Genomic DNA, 19786 nt, shown 5'->3' on the forward strand with positions numbered 1-19786 from the left:
ACTGAAGTAAACTGCTGAGGGGAGCAGCAGGCAAGAAAGATAAAAGAGGTCTGCTGTGCCATGTGGGTCACCTCCCTGGCCAGGAATTGAACTCAGGCCCCAGAGGTGATAGTGGTGACACTTAATCCCTAGAGTACCAGAGAGGCCCAAGTTCATTGTCATTTAATATCAGAAGTGGTATTTGAGCCCAGAATCCTTTTTCAGTTGGTTCCATCAGCATCTCCAGGGATTAACATTTACAGTATGTGTATCTGAAAATTCTTGAGCACACTCTAAGCAGTGTCATGAAGTCCTCTTTCAGTTCCTTTCCCAGCACCTAGATACTAAGCTTCCTTGAAATGAGGTGATCTAAACTCCCCGAGACTGCTTCCTTCCCAGAGTCCTTATGGGGGATAAGGGCACACTCCTGCCTTTATCACCTGCTGTTTTGGCTTGTGCATTGGCTTTAGAGTCTTCAGACAAGAGATTTCTGTCACAAACTTCCGGGTCCTTCAGAAATTTCCAGAACAATGGGAGCACGGATTCAATAAAAGGATTTTAAAAATTGCCAGAATATTTTTCTAGACAATAAAAGACTGAGGAGGACTCCAGACTTGAAGAAATCAACTCCCTGCAGTTGGCACTAATGGGAATCGCCTTTCTCTTGCAGCCTGTTCCTCAGCCCCGTGTTTTCATGATGGCACTTGTGTCCTAGTGCAAACTGGGGTGTACAAATGTGCCTGTCTGGCAGGTTACACTGGGCAACACTGTGAAAACCGTGAGTATGTCTCTCTAGTGGGTAATCCAGGCTGGCGGGGTGGTGTGGGAAGGGGCTTAGAAATTTCCTTTGTGTCTAGGAAGGACTGTCAAATGTGGACATACCCATGGGATAAATCTCAGGAAGCCAGAACTTCCTGAATCAGGATTTCTAGAACCACCAGGGTCTGCCTATTGACATATTCATCCCTAACCTGTTGCATATACCTATCGAGGAGGCTTGTGCTCAGTGGCCTTGAGCAATACTCAGTGCTCAAAGGGGTGAATAGTAGGAAGCCACCTTCAGTGTCCTTCTGAGTTTATACTTCCTCCACCTCCAGAGATCTGAATTTTGGATCTGAACTCAGGGATACCAGTTATAGACTGGTATGTTGTTGCATGGTCTGAAACCCTATACCGAGGGTGGCGAACACATAGGGCGATTGTGAGCCCCAGCTCCTCAGGGACAGCCCCAGTGTATGCATTTTGTCTGGGCTTGATTATAACAACACTCTGCTTCCTGCCCAAAATGTTCTGAATTGGATGAAACATTGCATCATCATCCTGCAAATATGGGACCAAGTCAGGGGAGTAACAAACCAGCCAACTAGCATTTAATGAGGATCACTGTGTTGGGTTCTATGGAAATACAGATGAAAAGCACACTTTCTCTACATGAGCTTATCTGAGCCAGTGGGATATACTCCATGCTTCTCTAGTAGTTCTTAAGTAGGCCTGGAATAGGTAGGAGTTGAGGCATTGATACAGGCTACTCATAGAAGGAAAGGAATTTTCAGAATCTGGGTTATCAGTTATCACTCTCCAGGACAACCCTCCTTCCCCTGTAACCAAGTTCTTCACCACTTTCTGCCCAACCATACCTGGCTGTGCTATTGAATCACCCCTATTGGCCAGTTCTTCTTTTTTTTTTTTTAAAGGTTTATTTATTTATGCATATAGAAGGCCAGAGGTGTGGAAGGTGTTAGGATTCACCAGAGACAGTTTGGTAAACAGAATAGTCAGATCTACTGAATGCACTGCTGAGGGGAGCAGCAGGTGAGACAGGAGAGGTCTGCTGCGCCATGTGGATCACCTCCCTGCCTGGGGATGGAACTCCATGCAGAAGTGGCTGCTGACAGCTTCGCAGTGCTGCACTTTAACGGAGGGCCTTCTCTCTTGCAGATAGAAGTTAATAGAAGAACACTAGACACCCTAAGTAACCTAACATCAACCCATGACCCACTCCAAAGCAGGCAGGAGTTTCTTGTTCATGTTCTTCAAAGACAGGGCATGATTCTCCTCTGATATTAAATTCAAACTTTTTTCCAGAGAAGGGGAGAAACTAGAATCTGTTGAGGCAGATGGTCAGACCATGCATGCGGCAGTACCAGGACTGTCCAGCCCTTCTGTGCATTGCCTTAGCCTGGGACTTTGGCAGAGAGGAACTTAGACACTTCACCCAGAAATAGGGGCTCTGACCACCAACACCTTGTTTGATACTTAAACAGATGTCACAAGCTACAGGTGTCAGATGTGCAAAAGAACAAGGAGAATTGACGTTTGGGGATAGGAACAAAAGAGTAATGGTCTAGGTGTGGATCCTCAGAATCAAGTCCTGAGGTGTGTGACCATGTGCGCAAGTGAAACATTGGGGACATTCTCCCAAAAGAAGCAGGGAATGGGAGAAGAGAAACTGGACTGATAAGGAAATCAAGCAAAGGGCTAACGTCAGGCAAAATCCCAGCTGCAGTGCTAACTGGCAGTGAGAGCTGAAATGTAAATACATCTCCGAGCATGTCCTGGCTTTACAGTAGGGCTGCGGGGCTTTCATAGCCCTCTGCAACCAGCCACTGGCTAAGTGCTGCCCTGGGCATGAGGGAGGACACAGCTGGCTTGTGATGCATGTGCCCCTGAGCAGAAGGATTGACGCTCTGGAACTTTGAAAGTGAAACAACATAGACTGGGACACGGGGGTGGGGAGGCAAGAGGGCCCCAGACACAAAGAAAAGGCATCCGGGCAGAAGTAGTGTGTGCTTCAATCACTTCTAACTGGTGTGCCCAAGTTTTAGGAGTTGTTCTCACTGGGCCTGGTCTGATAGCATTCTAGAAAGTTCATCGATCTTTCAATGAATTTCATCAGTGTTTCCCTGAAAAGAATATGGATGGGTACTAGTATGTCTTGAGTGGGCTTTTGGGTTCTTCCAGAAGCATCCTTTGCCTTGGTTGTGACAGCCGATCTGTATATGATGACTTAAAGAATTCTTTTAAGAATGATAATTTGTATTTGTATCTAGAGTGATTCTGGAGTCTTAAAATGTCAGGTCCTGAGCTTTCCCCTTCAGGTTCAGACAGGGAGACAAAAAAGAGGAAGACTTCATTGCTAGGTGAACTGATGGTGTGATATTAGTGTTTTGACACACAAGGATTAAAATGGGGAGAAGTAAAATAGCATCAAGTAAGGCAAAATGACCTCAAGAAGCTGGATCAAATCCAGCTGGGAGGTGGGGGAAAGTTGGTACAAAGTTGTGACTGAAATATTTATGAGTCACTTATGAGCCAAAATTTGACTTCCCAACATTGTCACTCTATCCAGAATACAAAATCCAAAACAAGTAAGCATCATGAAAAAATGTAAGCTGTCTTTCTGAACTGATTCCTAACCCATATCAAATGACTGAGTCTCCCAACAGCAGCTGTAGACACAAGAGAATTCTTGGCCTCCTTTCAGAATGTTCAAAACCACAATTTCCTTTGTTCGCTGTTGTTACTGGGAGCATGGTGGTGGTGGGTAGTGGGTACATCATTCATGGCTTCGTTGTGGGGATGCCACAGGTTTTATTTTTTCTGTAAGATTTAGATTTGTTTTTCCTTCTAGGAAATTCATCACTCACTCCAGCTAACTCACTGAGGGGAGCTTTGCAATAACCCACAGTGGCAGTTGACCTTGTAATTTCTGAACGAACCTTAGTCATTTCGCCAGAGCAGTCTATCATCTAGAAAAAAAGGAAGCAAAAACCTTTGTTTCCTTCAAGATTGGATCAGCGAAAAATCTTTTTTTAAAAAAGGTTTATTTATGTATGCATATAAGAACTGGGATACAGGCCAGAGGTGTGGAGTGAGCGGATTCACCAGAGACAGAGTGGGGGAACAGAACAGCCAGACTGATTGAAATTCACTGCTCCGAGCAGCGGGCGAGACAGGAGAGGTCCCTGTGCCGTGTGGGTCATCTTCCTGGCTTGGGATTCAACTCGTGCTGCAGTGGCTACAGATTGCTTCATAGTGCTGTGATTTAACCAGTTGCACCACCAGGGAGGGCCCTGGATCAATAAAAAATCTTTAGGAAATTCTCTTAAAATGAGCAAGGAACCCAAGCATCCTGGGATTCTGCAAACTATGAAAAGCCCGAATTGGATGAGCCTCTTGTTTAAAACCATAGCTTTAAAAGCACGTATTAATGAGAATTGCTTTGTTTATTTATGTAATGCAAAGCCTAGTGAGGGGATACTGTGTGTAGACATGTCTTTGATGGCCTATCAGAAAGTCTCTGTGGAAAGATTTCTCTTAGCAAATTAGAGCTTAGAAGCAGAGACTGCAAGATACGGATGTCCATCAAATTAAAAATCAGAGGTCAGCACTGCTCACTGCTCACACAGTTCATGCTCAGTCCCTCGTGGTTCTCAGCACGTGGCTTGGTAAGAGTCCAGATGGCAATCCATGAGCTCTGTTTGTGTCATGGTGTCATTATCGAGTCTGCTCAAGGACTCCCATCCCCAGGTGAGGCTCTCCTGTCATTCTTTTCCATGGAGAATCCTGCCTATCTGGTCATATATGGGATTCTCTTTATTTTCTTTGTGTGTGAATCTGAGTAGGAGCAGAATGCAAACCAATTCTCAATTTAATTATTAAAGAGCTGTATATTTATAAAAACAAACAGTATTGAGTATAAAATAAAAAGAGAATATTGTTTTTCCTCACTAATCTATTTCCCAGCACAACCTTGGTTAAGAATTTGTGATATCTGGGCCCTCCCTTGTGGCACAATGGGTTAAGACGCAACACTGCAAGCTGGCTACAGCCTCTTCAGTGTGGGTTCGATTCCCACCCCAGAAGTGATCCACATGGCACAGCAGACCTCTCCTGTCTCACCCGCTGCTCCCCTCAGCAGTGTACTTCAACGATCTGCCTGTTCTGCTCCTGCTTTGTGTCTGGTGAAGTCTCTCACCGCCCCTGCATCTCTGGCCTGTACTACCCCAGTTCTGTATGCACACAAAAATAAATCTTAAAAAAATAATTTGTGATATCCTTAACATAAGAATTAGAACAGGCATTTCAGAAAGGTGGGTCTCTTTTATGTCAAGCTGGAATTGGATTTCATTGTACTGGAATTCCATGGGTCTGAGAAGAGAGTTCTTGTTCCCAAGTTGTAAAGGGGAAAGAGGTAAAAAGGAGGATACAGGTAAAGAGGTTGGTAACGGGACAAATAGTAGCTCAGGTTGGCCTTGTTCAGTTCAGCTGGCCTGGGGGGGTGTAAGCTCCTCAGATACACTCAGACATCTTCTTGGGTGCTTTCTTTTGAGGGAAAACTTTCCCCTGCTCCCAGGTGACCTTCTCTGAAAACAACAAAAAAAGGGGAGTGACCCTCTCCACAGTTTTGAGGCCAAGTACCTCCTGCCAGCACCGTCAGTGACCCCCAGGCTCCCGGGCCACCATGTAGGAAACTGGGGCCCTTTTTTCCTCTGAAGTTTCCTGTTTCTTTGTATGGACACAAGGACAAAATAAGTTCTTGAGTAAATGGTCGGAATCTTGTTTTGAAAAAGTGGAGAGTGAGAGATTCAGTGCCCTGCTCCAATTTCCATGTGGCCTTTGTTCCCTGGCCCAGTTGACGATGCTTGGTCTCCCCTCTGCATCCTAATGAGGGACGATGAAACGGGCTGAATCTTGGGGCATAATACTCACCCTGCAGGCCCTGACGCGCCTTGGAACAAAACGAATCAGCTTCTACCAATTAAAGAAAAATGGTGCATCTGGATTCATTTGGATTTTGGAGCATCGGAAGGTTCCCACTAGCCTGTCCCAGGGGCTGGGAAGAAAAGCATGCAGGAGGACAGGAACACTATATCCTTCAGCTTCAAAGGGGAGCCTGCCTTTCTCGCAGAACAAGGGACTAAGAACTTGGGGTTTTCATGGAAATGTTAGCATTGCTGCAGTGCGATGTGCTGAGAACTCCAGTGGATTGCAGTCACCTCTCCCACCTCAGACATGAATGACATGCTGTGGGCTTGGTGATACTATAATGCGAACTGTTCTGAGATCTCTTAGGGGAGACGTTATAAAGTGACTTTTTTGCTGGGTTTGTCGTTGTTCCAAGCCTCATCTTGTCTTCCTTATGTGGAAAACCTTCCGTATAAATATTCTTCACAGAGAGTGACCTTTGTCCATAGGGAGATTGTGCCTGGACTGTGTTCAGAAAGATCTGGATTTGACTCTGAGTCTTTAGTTTCACTGTTCGGTTGGCCTTGAGTAAGTCACTGGACTCCTGTATGCCTCCGTTTTAACAGTGATAACATCCAGGACAATAAAACCAAGTACATCTCAGAGCAGTTTGTGGCGATGAAGGAGCTGATCACATAGCCCTGGGCTGGGTAACATTACTTATAACTCTGGCCCCATGTTATAGTAATTTAAAAATTGATAGAAAGCAGGGGATTTTTCCAGGTAAGAGATTAGGGTACCAGCACTAGTTCTGACAGGTCAGGTGATTTTGCTAAACCGTCTTTAGGGCTCCAGGCTTTAAGGAGTTTCTTCCCAAGCTTTCTAAGTGCCCTCTGTGACATCCCAAATCATGTCACACGCTGGGGTTGCTACCAGGGCACCTCTGTAGAGGAAAGGATCTGGTTTTAAATGGACATATAGATGCTGCCAGTGTTATTGTACTAAAGGAATTGTGGGTCCCAGGAGGAGACACTACACTGCTGATGACAATGGGCAGTCTTTGAAGCCAGGACAGCCTTGAGATGGCTGTTAGGATTGATAAATGACCCAAAAACTGGGTTTTGAAACTCTAGAACAGTCTTGCCAAATATCCTATTACAGGATCAGCCTCGCTTGTTCTCATGGTGTTTTTCAGGGGTCCCTTATTTAACTTTGGGTGGGTTCTGTGTCATCTCCTGGTGAGTGGGGGACCCCAGAGTATCATTTAGGTATTTATTAGAGGCATTTATTAGGAGCAAAAAAAAAAAAAAGATAATGAGCTATCTGGCTTGAGGGGGCACTTGGATAATCCCATGAAAAAATCCTGGGGAATTCAGAGAATCCAGAGCCTTCAGAGATTGAAGGAGCCCTGGGAAGCCCCTTAGCTAATGAAGCGCTGACTTCTTATACCTCGTTCCACTTTCCTTCTCGAACACAAGAATGAATCTCTGACATTCTTCTTTATATAGTTAGCCAGATGACATCTCATTTGAATTTAGGTCTGAAAAGCAAAACACCTTGTATGGTCATCAAGATAATTGTTTTTGTAATTCAGGGGAAATTTTCCCTTTTATTGATCACTCCCTTTTGGGTGAACCTGGGTTTTCATAGACTCCAAGACATTTTAGCTTTCGTCTGTGTGTGGGGCTCTGTGGGCTGTGACCACTTGGAAAGATGCTCTGGCTCATTCGGCGTAAGAAACTTGGGGGTTGGCCTAAAAGGGGTACATTTGGCAAATCAGTGTTGATTTTCATTATGGACAGGAGCCAGAAAATAGCAAGAGGATGGGGGAGACCCTGTCCACAACCCTCCAGCTAGACTATCTCCAAGAGCTCTGGATGGAGCCCACCAGTATTGCAAGGGTCAGACCCACCATTGTTTTGCCAAGAATTTGCTAGCATTTGTCAGGGCCCTCTTGGGTTGGCTTTGCTTTGGCAGATGAGGTCACTGACACAGGATTCAATACAGGAGGCATATTTTTTGTTGGATCATCATTAAAAGATAATTCATTAGAGCAGGAGTTGCTCTCTGTCCGTCCACAGAGGGAAGAAGGACGAAACAAAGACTAGAGAAATATGAGAGCAAAACAGAATTGACAGTAGAAAGAAACAAACATCCCTGCCACTGTGGACCTTGAGAATCAGTCCAGTGGACACCGTCGAGCCTGCTTTTCCAGTAGCTCTTGCCACACAGGAACGTTCTCTGCCTGCCCAGCCTCCTGCTTCAGAACAGGAATATATTGCAAAGCCCAAGACATGCTTGCTCACTTGCAAGTCTGCAAGTATGAAACACCACAGGACAGTCGTTATTCTTTCTACTCTCAATGTGTGTCAGGCTCTGAGTTTTATGGGACACTGTCTTATTTCATTGTCACAGCATACCTTTGGGGCCAGTACTATGATCCTCCCCACTTTACAGATTTATCCAGTCAAATATAGGTAGGTGAGTGTTAGGTATCAGACACTAGGGAGGTAAATGGGGTCATATAGTACCTCTTCTCTCTCCATTTGACAGAAGCATGTCACAGCTCCAGCCTCAGCCTTTTTCTGGTGCAGAAGAGATTGCCACATGCCATGTGGCTACCGGCTGACACTTCTCTTCCTAAAGATCTTGGTCACAGTGATGATAGGGATGAGAACTGCAAAGTGATCAGAACCTCTGAGGACTGGCATATGCTCAGAAGCTTAGGACTCTGCCGCAAGGACATTCTCTTCATCCCAAGGCTTTGAAGCACAACAGAATTGCCCCATCCAGGCTGAACATTTCTTATATTTTAAAAAGTTGACAATTGAAAAAAAAAAGTTGACAATCAGCTCCACTGGGGGACATTTCCCCAGTAGTTAAGCGTTTTACTCACTCTCTACCCCACCCCCAGAAGCTGACTCAGAAACCCAAGATTTGGGGAGACCCTAACAAGACAGAGAACAGCAAGTCTCTACCAGCTGCAGGATTTACCCACTTACTCTACCAACTGAGGGTGTGTCCAATGGATTTGAACAAAAGTAAAATGGACAGGACTTTGCAAAGAATGTTCAAAGTTGACCTGTTCTTAAGCACAGGGGGATTCAACTGTTTAATTAAATAGGCCATCCGAACACCGGAAAAGTGGCATCCGAAAGACACAGTGTACTAGGAGCCAAGGACAATACCGATTAAGATCAAATAGCTAATTGTAAGTCTCGGCCTCCAAATTGCTGCCGGATGAATAAATAGCAGTGTGTGCAATCCAAGCATAATTTCACATGGATACTGTCTCATTCACACCCGCAGAGGGCTGGAAAACATTGGGGCGGGGGGGGGGTTGAAGGGAGCAGAATTCCATTGGCTGGAAAGGGATAAAAAGCATTTTCAGTATTGTTATTCCTGGTTAGGGAAGAAGACCTTTGTGGAGTAAAAGATACTTGGTTTGGTCCAGAGACACTAAACTCAAGTATAAGCTGAGCTTATACTTGAAAAGTGAGGGAAGAGATGAGAGTCCATCCTGTGTTTGTCTCTGGTGCTGCTCTCCTGTCATGTCCATTTAGAAAAAAGCAAAACTCCAATGAGAAAGTTAATACCTTCGCAAACAGAACCAATAACTTCTGTCACAAATGGTTTCCTTGATTGTGGTGATGAGCGAGTCTGGTAGGTACCAAGAGTGTGCTAAGAATTGAGGCTCACACCCTCAACCCCCACCACCAGCTAGATAATGAGGTCATGAACTTTGTTGACTTTGGATCTGTTTTCTTTGCTGGAACTCTCAGATAATCTTACAGCTCTGAAGTCAAGCTTCTGTTAAAGAGACAGACTAGGACCCTGATTTAGTTCTTTTGCTTGGGGAGCTTTAGGGCTACTGTGAATATTTCATTCGTATGTGTGTTTTGTGTACAGTTTTGTAAATACCATCCAACTATTTCTGAAATGAAGCATGGTTTAAATAATAATAATTGAAAGAAGACAAAAAAACCTGGGAGCAGGACAAGAAAGAGCGAAGGAGAATTCTAGATGGGGTGAGAGTTCAGTTTATTTGCATCAGATGAAATGATCAGCCTCAGATGTCTTGGATTCTGAGTCTCCTGTCAGCAAAGGCAAAAAGAGCAATACCTTTGATGATATCACTGTTATTACACATCAAATGAAAATGAACACAAGTTCATTTGGCAATGCAAATGTTGTCCATTTTAATATAATCCCTACTCCTTTCCTTTCTGTTTCAAAAGATGGGTGCTGAGGAAATGTTTTCCACTTCAGTTCTGTAAATCATGGAAATTTAACTTTTTTATAACATAAATTTCTAAAATTAGATCTTTCTACCTTCCTGGAAAATAGTTGTTGGACTTCATGACATTCATAGCATTACTATGGTGCCAACCCATTGGCTCCCAACTCCCCGCTGTAGTCCGTCCCTAGGGACTTTGTCTAGACCACGAGCCCACTGACTCACATATGTTGGAGACCAGGGGTGCTGAGGCCTTACTGTTTGTCACATTCACCCTTCAACAAAAGGTTGATACCGTTGATAGGTAATCATTCAATTGCTTGCTCCCTGGGTGGGATAACTCTGAGGTGGGCTCTACCCTGGCTCCCCAAGTTTTCCAGTGGCATTCACCCCAGTTGTCCTCATCCCAATTATCTTGATAAAGTAAACTTCCTAGTCATCCACCAAACTCCTGTTGGCCCCTTCTGGAATAGCCTCCTAAATAAAGGACCGGCACTCAGATCTCCATCTCATAGCCTACTTCTGGGGGAACGCAGATGAAGATACTTCACAAAAATATTCCCATAAATTTAGAGAACTAGAACTGAGGTCATCTAGATCACTGGCTATTTATTTAAGATATTCATCTGAGATCTATGTGGAATGCCATATATTTGAGGGTTACAGTGTCTGAAGAAGAAGGCAGAATCTATGATCGTCTGTATTGTTGATTTAAAAAACAAATCAATGTTAGACACAGGAATTGAGATCACACCCACTTCCCTGTGTACAGGAGCCCACCTTCTCCTTTTGGGGTCATGGAGTGCAGTGAGTGTAGGGAGCAAGTGGGGAGACGCTAGAAACCTCCCTAACAACGTGGAATCTTCTGAAGAATTTGGTCAAACTGTTATCCGGCATTTTTCAGGCAGGAGTTAGAAACTGGCTGCTTTTTTCGTAAGGAAGCATCACTAGACCTTCACTAATTATTTCATCTTCCATAATTTTGCCCTTGATCAACTTGTCACACTACATGAAATGGTTAAATGGTGATCACGGTGTCAATAGTTAGTCTAGAGTCACAGAGAGAACGCAAATATGGTGAAACTGGGAGCTTGAATAATAACAACCCCCAGTGGTTATTCCTGGCAGAAGCTTTCAAATTAGAACCTGGTTCTGGCTTCTCCCAGGTTCTCATCTGCTGATTAAGAGGTTTTCTTCCAGATAACACATCAGGCTAAGAATATCAACACAGTTCAGTCAATCGTGTATGATAAAATCTTTGTTGTAATCCAGACCATAGTCAACTGCTGTAGTTGACTGTTATTTGCTGTGAGGTCTCAAGTACTTAAGTACAATGAAACTTACTTCACTGACATCACTTCTTTTTCTGGGTTTATATAAAAAATGCCCATGCTAACACACAGAAACTCATCTGCCAATGCCTCGTTTTGCTGGCCATAGAGAAGATACTCATTACATATATGCTCAGGGCACAAAATTTTATGACATCGACATCAGAAGCCAACCACACTGTACCAGCCTTTCTCTATAGACACTGGACTTCCAAAAGGGAGGGCAGTCATTGGCTTCTGTGGTTTCTGGGTTTGTTTGTTTTTATTGGATCTTGTCTCCGAATTTAAATATAGTATTGAGACTGAAGTAAAAGGCAAAAACAAATGGTGTATTGTATTAAAACCCCAGATTCATTGAAAAAAAGATGTGATGTGGACAGAGATACTGATGGAGAGTGATGGAGTGGAAAGAGGTCTCTTTTCTCACCACTAGCACAGGTTAAACTAGGATCTATCTGTGAGTTTTGTGAGCATTAGAAGGATTCACCTTCTAGGCTAGGGACTTCCTTTTATCATATTCAATATTGATCTGATCACAGGGCGCAGAAAAAGTGAAACGAGTGTGTGCATCAAAGAGCCACTTTCCCCAAGCGTGTGTTTACCCCACCATCCTGACCTTCTGCCTGACTCCATCAGCATACCATTTCGTATAGACCTTTGGACCTGGTCATTTTAGCTGCCTTAAATCAAGTATGAACCTTATTGTACCAACCGGATAGGAGAGCAAACATACAACTTCATTTGCTTTATGCCAACTTAAATTCAACTTCAAGACCCATAGTTTAGGTTTCTGAGAATTCTGTGTTAGTGATTATTGGGGCCTCCTTTGTGTCTCAGGATTGTAAAAAGGTCACTGACTGTATGCAAATAACACCAAATCATCAGGGATGCGGGGCTGCTGGATTCTAGGGCTACACTGTTTAGTTTGGGAAGCCCTGTTCTTACAGTTCCTGCTCTCTTCAGGTGCTGGCCGAGGATTAGCCTAGAGCCTGAAAGAGTTTGTGTGGGGACCTTCTGCTGAGAGCTGGTCTTTCAACTGTCCCACCAATCACCCTTCCTAAGATCTTGCAGGATCTCTAGAGCTGAATGGCTCACATGCAGGGAGCCCAGGGTGACACAACCACCTCTTCAGGTTTTTGTGTTCTCCCAGGACTGCAGTCACAGTGGGTAGGTGTGGCCCTGATATCCAGGGCTAAGGCAACTGTGGAGTCCAAACATTCTGAGGCAAGCATTGGACCCAAATGATTTATTAAAGGAAATACTATGGATCAAACTGTACAGATTTTTTGGGGGGTGGGGAGCAAGACAGGAAATTGGAAGAAGACAAAACAAGGGTGATTTTATTGAACTCTCAGTCTCAGATTACCTCCTCCCCCACCAGGTGCTCCAGATATAAATGACACCTTGAGAAACAGGCATTGGGTTTTTGTGCATCTAGACCCTTCATTCATTGCCTACAAGCAACCTTGGGTTGAGCATGGTGAAGAGGATAAAAGTATAGACTTTTTTTTAAAGATTTATGTATTTATGTATATAGAAATGGGGTACAGTTCAGAGGTGCAGGGGCAGTGAGAGGTTTCACCAGAGAAAGAGTAGGAAGCAGAGCAGGCTGATCAACAAAGCACACTGCTGAAAGGAGCAGCCGGTGGGTCAGGAAAGGTCTGCCGGGCCATGTGGATCACCTGGGGGGGAGGAGGGGCAGGGATCGAACTCATGCTGAAGTGGCTTTAGCTTCTTAGTGCTGTGCTTTAACATGCTGTGCCACCAGGGAGGGCCAAAATCTATCATTTTTTTACATGAGCAAGATGGTACCCATGCCCAAGGTCATCTTCTGAAGGTCGGAGATACCAGTGCTCAGCAACGAGGCTATTAGAACATGCAGCTGTTGAGCTGGTAAAAGGATATGTGGGGTCTGGGTGGGTACTGTTCATACAAGTACCTTGGGGTACCTTCTATAAAGTGGTACAGCAGGTTATCTCATACTGTTATCTTAAAAAAGGAGATGGGTAGTGGAGTTCTTTCTTTAGATGTTTATCTGGAACAATATCCTGAAGAAATGTCCCTTCAAACACTATGTTTGTTCACAAAATAGCATGTAAGGGCATGTTAAACTTAATGTGTTTATGTCCCTAGGCTGAGTCCCCAAAGCGACAGGGTGATGGGTTATTTATTATTAATCATGGAATATTTTACTGAGCAAAGCAGGAGCTTGATTTTCCTTCCAGGCCAGAGATGCAGATGCTGTAATTTTTCATTTGGTTTTGTGTGAAAACATTTATCCCTCTGAGGATAAATGAAACACAAAGCCCTTAAAAAATCACACAGAAAAAAGAATCATGAACTTGTTCAGCAGGCAGGTATGAAGATTCTGAAATGAGAACCCATGAAGGGAAAAAAGGGAGGCCTTTGATATCTAACCCCGGGGAGATGATCTGATGAGATGCAGATGGCCTATTAACCCAACAGGTGGATGTCTAAACCAGGAGAGGAAAGGATGGACAAAATCTAAAAATTCTCTTCAAAAGCATCATAGGAGAGTGTCTAGCTTTGGAAAGTACAGGAAATAAATGAGAGGAAAGAGGGGATAATGCCCAATAACAGTTTGATGCAGGAATGTAATTTCAAGGCTTCGTTGTGCAGGAATAAAAGAGATAAATGTACAGAGAACATGGTTGCAATCCAGAAGTCTGAGTCATCACCCCGAGCCCAGTTCTGGAAACCCATCATGTGTAGACATTACCAAGAGACCAGAAAATATTGTGGAATGTTGCTTTATATAGAATTGGCCCAATGGTATACTTTGGATTTCTTTGTGAAATGTTCTTTCAATTGTCTGATTTGAGGATATTGATTTTAATGTGAGTTGGGTGCTTTGTATATAAAGGCAAACAAGGGAAAAGAAGATTGTTATTTAGATGAAAACCAACCCAGGCAGAAAAAATGGCATCCTGTTTCACAGATGAGAAAACCAAGGCTTGGCGAGACTAATTTTCTCAGATTCTCATTTGTCTCATGGAAGAATGATTAAATTCATATTTTTTAGGAAAAGAAGTACCAGATGATTTCAGTGATATGTGGGATATAGAGAAACACAACACAGGAGCAGAAAAACGAAACTAAACAAATCCTAGATATCTGACTGTAGAATTGATGCAGCCCAGAGGAAGACAGGGAAAAGGCTGAACAGGCAGTGTGGGGATCCAGTGGACTATGGTAGAGAATTCTGGATGTTTTGGTGGTGGGATGGTGTTGTAACAGACCGCTGAAAAAGTTGTAAAAAATTGTTACCTCAATAAAAGTAAGAAAAATGGAGTGTTGGAGTATAAAGATAATTATCCTTTCATTCTTTTCGCCTCCCAACAAATAGTTCTTGCGTACCTACTGTATGCTTATTCTGGACACTAGGGACCCAAATGAATATTTGAATTTATATCTTTCTGATCCTGGAGACCACTCTTTTTCCATCAGAGGCTGCTGACAAATCTCACTTGAATATAAAGTAAGAATATAAAGCAAATTTGAAGGACTCTATGATTATGCAAGTTGGCAAAATGGTTTGCACCAGCTGGAAAGACTACAGGAACATAAAAAAGCCACGCAGGCAATGCTAGGTGCATAGTTTTAGCAGAGAAAACCCAAAACCATTTTGCCTGATACTTCAAAAACAATAGCAAAAGAAGCAACAATAAAAATAACAAACTTTCTTTTCCTTTTTGATTATAAAAGTTAAAGCGTAAAAAAAGAGCAAAAATTATTCTTCACATTATAAGCCAGAGATAATGGCTACATTTTTTATTTGGTTTTGGTTTTTAACAGTTTTTAAAAATATGTCTGTGTAATTTTCTTCATGTTTACCTGACTGGGGACTTTAGGAATCTGTAGGTTGATATCTTTCATCAATTTTGGGAAATTTTCAGCTGTTATCTCTTTACATTGTCTCTTCTTCTTGGATGCCATTTTTATCTGTTTATCAGCCTGCTCATTGTATCCCAAATTTCCTTATATGTTCCAGCATATTTTTCAATTTTTTTATCTTTTGGGTTTCAGTGCACATTTTTACAGGCATCTTTAGGTTTATTTGTACTCTGAAACTATATCTGATTTACTCATAAACACATCACCTGAGTTTCCACATTTTTGTTATTGTAATCTGTTGGTTCTAGATTTTTCTACTGGCTATTTTTCAAGGTTCTCAGTTTTTTCCTGAAATTCCTAATCTTTTAATTCCTTGGACATATTCAGTATGTATGTTAAATAGTATCAGACAACTGTATTGTCTAGAACCTTTATAGATCTGTGTCTACTATCTGACCTTCTTTTGAATTTTAATCCTACAGGTTTGCCTTCCACTAGAGCCTAACCAGAAGCCTCTCTGGACTCTGTCCTGGTGACAATCCATGAATAATAGCTTAAAGTCAAATAATGATTCTCCATTTAGGATCTCATTGAGTTAGAGGTGCACCATTGATTTAATTATAGCTTTTTTAGGGTCTGGGAGTAAAGAAATATTACACAAAAAGTTCACATGTGACCTGACTTCAGATATTCTGCATTATTAAACAGCATCCAGCTAAGAATTATACAACTATAGCAGAATTCTTTGACTTTGGGAAGCCTTGTTTGTATGTCCTGAGTCAGTTTCTCTATTTTTTTATGTTTATTTTTACATCATTTTGTGCCTTTTTCCATCTCAGTTGTAATCCTGTGGACTTACCACCACCAATTCACCCATGTGCCATCACCATAGTCCCATGCACTTCCTGCCACCCCATTTTTTATCCCATTCCCTATTCCACCCCTGTAAAATGTCCCTGGTAGATAGCTGTTCATTTTTCTTTATTACAATTGCTTTTATTTTCCTCCCCTGGTCCTTATACTCCTGCTATGAGTGAAATCATCTGGTGGTACTTTTCTTTTTCTTTCTGGCTTATTTCACTAAGCTTGATCCCTTCCAGCTCCATCCATGTTGCTCTTTAAGTGTTCTTTAAAAGTCTCTGTAGTGATAGAAAGAAAAGATCCGAGTTGTCCTAAGGCTTTGTTATCTCTAAGGATTTGAGAGCACTCACTGTTCCTGCTAGCTATTTAACCACATTAATAGTAATAGAAAAATGATCCATGAGGATCAAGAGCCTAGTGGACGATAGAAGAAAGGGGAGGAAATCCAACAACAAGACTAATGATAGAAGTGATTTCTTCTGCTAAAGTTTCATAGCTAGAGGGTAGTTCATTTTTTTTCAGTATGCTGGGACTGATTTCAACTATCACCCAAAGTTGCTTGGCCATCATCTCCATTAAGCAAAGCTCAAAATAGTTGAGGAACTACCCTTGAGTTACACACATCCTCTTTCTTTGATAGGCTAACTAGCCACAGATTCAAGTGCCTGTCAGAACCAGGTGGTCTGACAGGCTCAGTGACCAAGTGAAGAATCAGTGTCTGTCTAAGAAGAGCTGTTGATGATTGTCATGTGACAATACAGGCCCAGGGTTTCCAGATAGGAATTTGGTCAAAAGCTAGCAACATATTTTTATGAGGATATTTTATGAAGTAGCCTAATAATGGGTACTAATTCCATTTTCTGAGACTTGCAGGACTAACATAGCTTGTTCACGAGATGATCCAGCCTACACATTTTCTTCTGTTGTTTGTTTCTGGGCTACATGTTTCTGGGCTACAGAATGAGCCTATAAGAAGGTAGTTCCACTGCAGAAACAATATGGCATGCTTTCTCTGCTTGTTCCTTCCACACCTCAGCAGTATTCCTAGAAATAGAAGCAGTGAGGCTTTCTGAGTCCACTTGAAGTTTCAAAAAGTGCATTGCTCTCCTTATAGCAGCTCAGTATTTTTAAACAGTTCACTCAGTTAGATGGACTTTTTACACTTAAAATGGGGATTTGGAATCACTCACCAGGGAAATTGCTTGTATTACACAGCCCCGAATCACCCAGAGGATCATGAGATCTTCTTCCACGTGGTCTATGGCAATCTTAGAGTAGACAAATCAGTAATTAGGCTAATAATAGCAACCTCGTCAAATTACAGATAGGGAAACTATTGATTTATTTTTAGTTTTGAAATATTTTTGAAGTGGTATCTGAATGGAGATTCTTTTCTTGCCTAAGGGCAAGCAATAAGATGCTTAAAAGATAATTGCACTGGTTATGGGAAGAAAAGCATGTCAAATACATAATTGAATTGCATAGGGACTGTTTTATAGGGATGAGCCTGTGTCTTAGAAGAAATTATTAGAAAGAGACTAGGAAGGCTGATAGAGTGATTGGTACTCAAGCACAGTAATTAAGGGTTGAATTTTTTAGGGAACTTAGTTTCCTTAGGCAAGTAATATTCAGTATTATGCCATAATCCATTTGAGGAAAATGTTATCTATCTGATAGAATGTTTCCAGACACTATCTAATATACTGTTAAGTGCTCAGAATAGCTGCTAATGTCATTTCTACTTTAAGTAACTGTCCAGCATGACTTAGAGAATAGAAATACCTTTGTAATGAATACCATTAAGTGTGTAGATGGGAAGTTCTATTTGAAGATCAAGAGAAATCTGTTATGTCTCTGAATTGATTTTGTCCTCTAGTACTTTTATACTACAACTATGTTCCTAAAGATGAATAATAAAATCTGAATTCCCTCTACACATGGTTATTTCTCATCATCTTTACTTTTTGGGTATAAAGCAAAGAGGAAATGGACTAGCCCAAGCCTTAGGGAAGAAAGGAGATAATACAGCACTGAAATACAATAGCTTTGTATTCTGATCATGAAATCTAAGTGCAATATTTACTTTGTCTAGGCCTGTCCAGGACCCACAGTTTGAGAGAGAGGTGAAGGTGACCACAGGAGAGCCAGTTGTGGTGTCAAACTTATTTATATGTGAAATGAAATGCAATAAATCATCCAAGCCAGGGAAGACATGTCCAAGACATGCATTTTCTATTATGCACCTTCTCTTGGTAATTCCTTGGAGTGTCATTCTAAGTAAGCTCCATATCACTGCAAAGAAATATGAAAAGATTTGATTCTAGGATGGAGTGCTTCAGACTTGTCATAATTCTCCTTTTCTTTTCACTTTCAGTTCTTGAAGAAACAAACTGCTCAGACCCAGGGGGCCCAGTCAATGGGTACAAGAAAATAACAGCAGGCCCTGGGCTTATCAATGGTCATTCTGCAAAAGTTGGCACGGTTGTGTCCTTCTTTTGCAACAACTCATATGTTCTCAGTGGCAATGAGAAGAGAATTTGCCAGCAGAATGGAGAGTGGTCGGGGAAGCAACCCATTTGCATAAAAGGTAATGTGCACGTATTTCTGAAGCCTGTAGAGATAGCTGGAGTTGCTGCTTTTCAGTAGCTCCTATACATGTTTTTGAGTTTCTGGAAAAATGCCTTTGTCTCTTATGTTCTTGCTGGAACCACACTTAACTAACAGGTTGGAAAGCATCCCTAGAAATGTTGGTTTCCTTTTTGAATCTTGGAAGGGCCTGCTAATTCTAATCACATCTAGATGTGCTCAAGAAGAGTCATGTAGTTACAGGAGCAGTTAGAAAAGAAGACAGGCCTGAATTTTATATATGGAAATCTCAAGAAGAATTGAAGCAATGAGTATGCATTTTTATAGCTACATTTACCTATTAGTGGAAGAAATAAAAACACAATAGAAATATCATCCCTCCACAAAAGTCAACAAACGGCTATAAACCAGAGACATTCCACAGGGGTGGAGAGGGGAATAGGATCAAAACTTGTGTGGGAAGAGCACATGGGACTATGGTGATGGCACATGGGTGAAGTGGTAGTGGGAAGTCCATATGTATATGTGTGTGTGTGTGTGTGTATATATATATATATATATAATAAAAATTAAATTTAAAAAAGATATATTATCCCTACCAGCCCACATGAAATATTAAGATGTTTAAAAACGTAAGCCAGGGGCGGCTGGGTAAAATTTTGTAAAGGGAACCAACTGTGTAGTGTGGATGGAAACCAGACATTTTGGTGGCAAACATAATGTAGTATGTAGTAGGTGTCAAATTCCAGTGCTGGGCACCTAAACCATACATTTAAAACAGCATTACTTCTGTAACTAATTATACAAAAAAAGACAGAAAGCAAAGGAGAGTTACAGGAAGTGATGACTTAGTGTTGATTTAGAGAAAGGAAACAGCATTTCTTAGAAGGGGGGTGCGTGTAGCAGGTGGGATTGGTGCAGTCTGGGAAGCCGAGAAGGATGTGTGAAGGTGGAGAGAGTTAGGGAGAAATACTCCTTTAGGACGACAACGGACAAGAAGTGTAGGCAGATGTGAAGAATCATGTAAACTCAAAGCGTGGCCATTTGGGAATCAGGGAGCCACCGCTTAAAAGGTCATTTGAGACCAGAAAAATGGAATGCGGGTTAGATGTTTGAACCTCATCCCCTTGGCAGAGGAATGAGGAGTTTTTTCTGAATTCATTCACTCCTTGCCCCATGCCAGCAGCCCCACAATTTGGGGGCAGGTCACAATAATTTAGCTGTTTCCTGGAAGAAAAGCAATGTCCTT

The 19786-nt window shown here is 42.2% G+C and overlaps 1 protein-coding gene across 1 annotated transcript in view; it reads left to right on the forward strand.

The window, feature by feature from the left end:
- The window catches only part of PAMR1 (peptidase domain containing associated with muscle regeneration 1), a 71153-nt gene that overhangs the window by 42712 nt on the left and 8655 nt on the right, over positions 1-19786 (forward strand). Inside the window, exons 6-7 of the mRNA XM_004682908.2 lie at positions 650-757; positions 18326-18538. Coding sequence (XP_004682965.1) covers positions 650-757; positions 18326-18538 — 321 coding nt within the window. The remainder of the gene's footprint in view (positions 1-649; positions 758-18325; positions 18539-19786) is intronic.

Source organism: Condylura cristata, unplaced genomic scaffold (assembly GCF_000260355.1).
Source record: "Condylura cristata isolate star-nosed mole 26May11 unplaced genomic scaffold, ConCri1.0 scaffold00015, whole genome shotgun sequence".
Classification (NCBI taxonomy): Eukaryota; Metazoa; Chordata; class Mammalia; order Eulipotyphla; family Talpidae; genus Condylura; species Condylura cristata.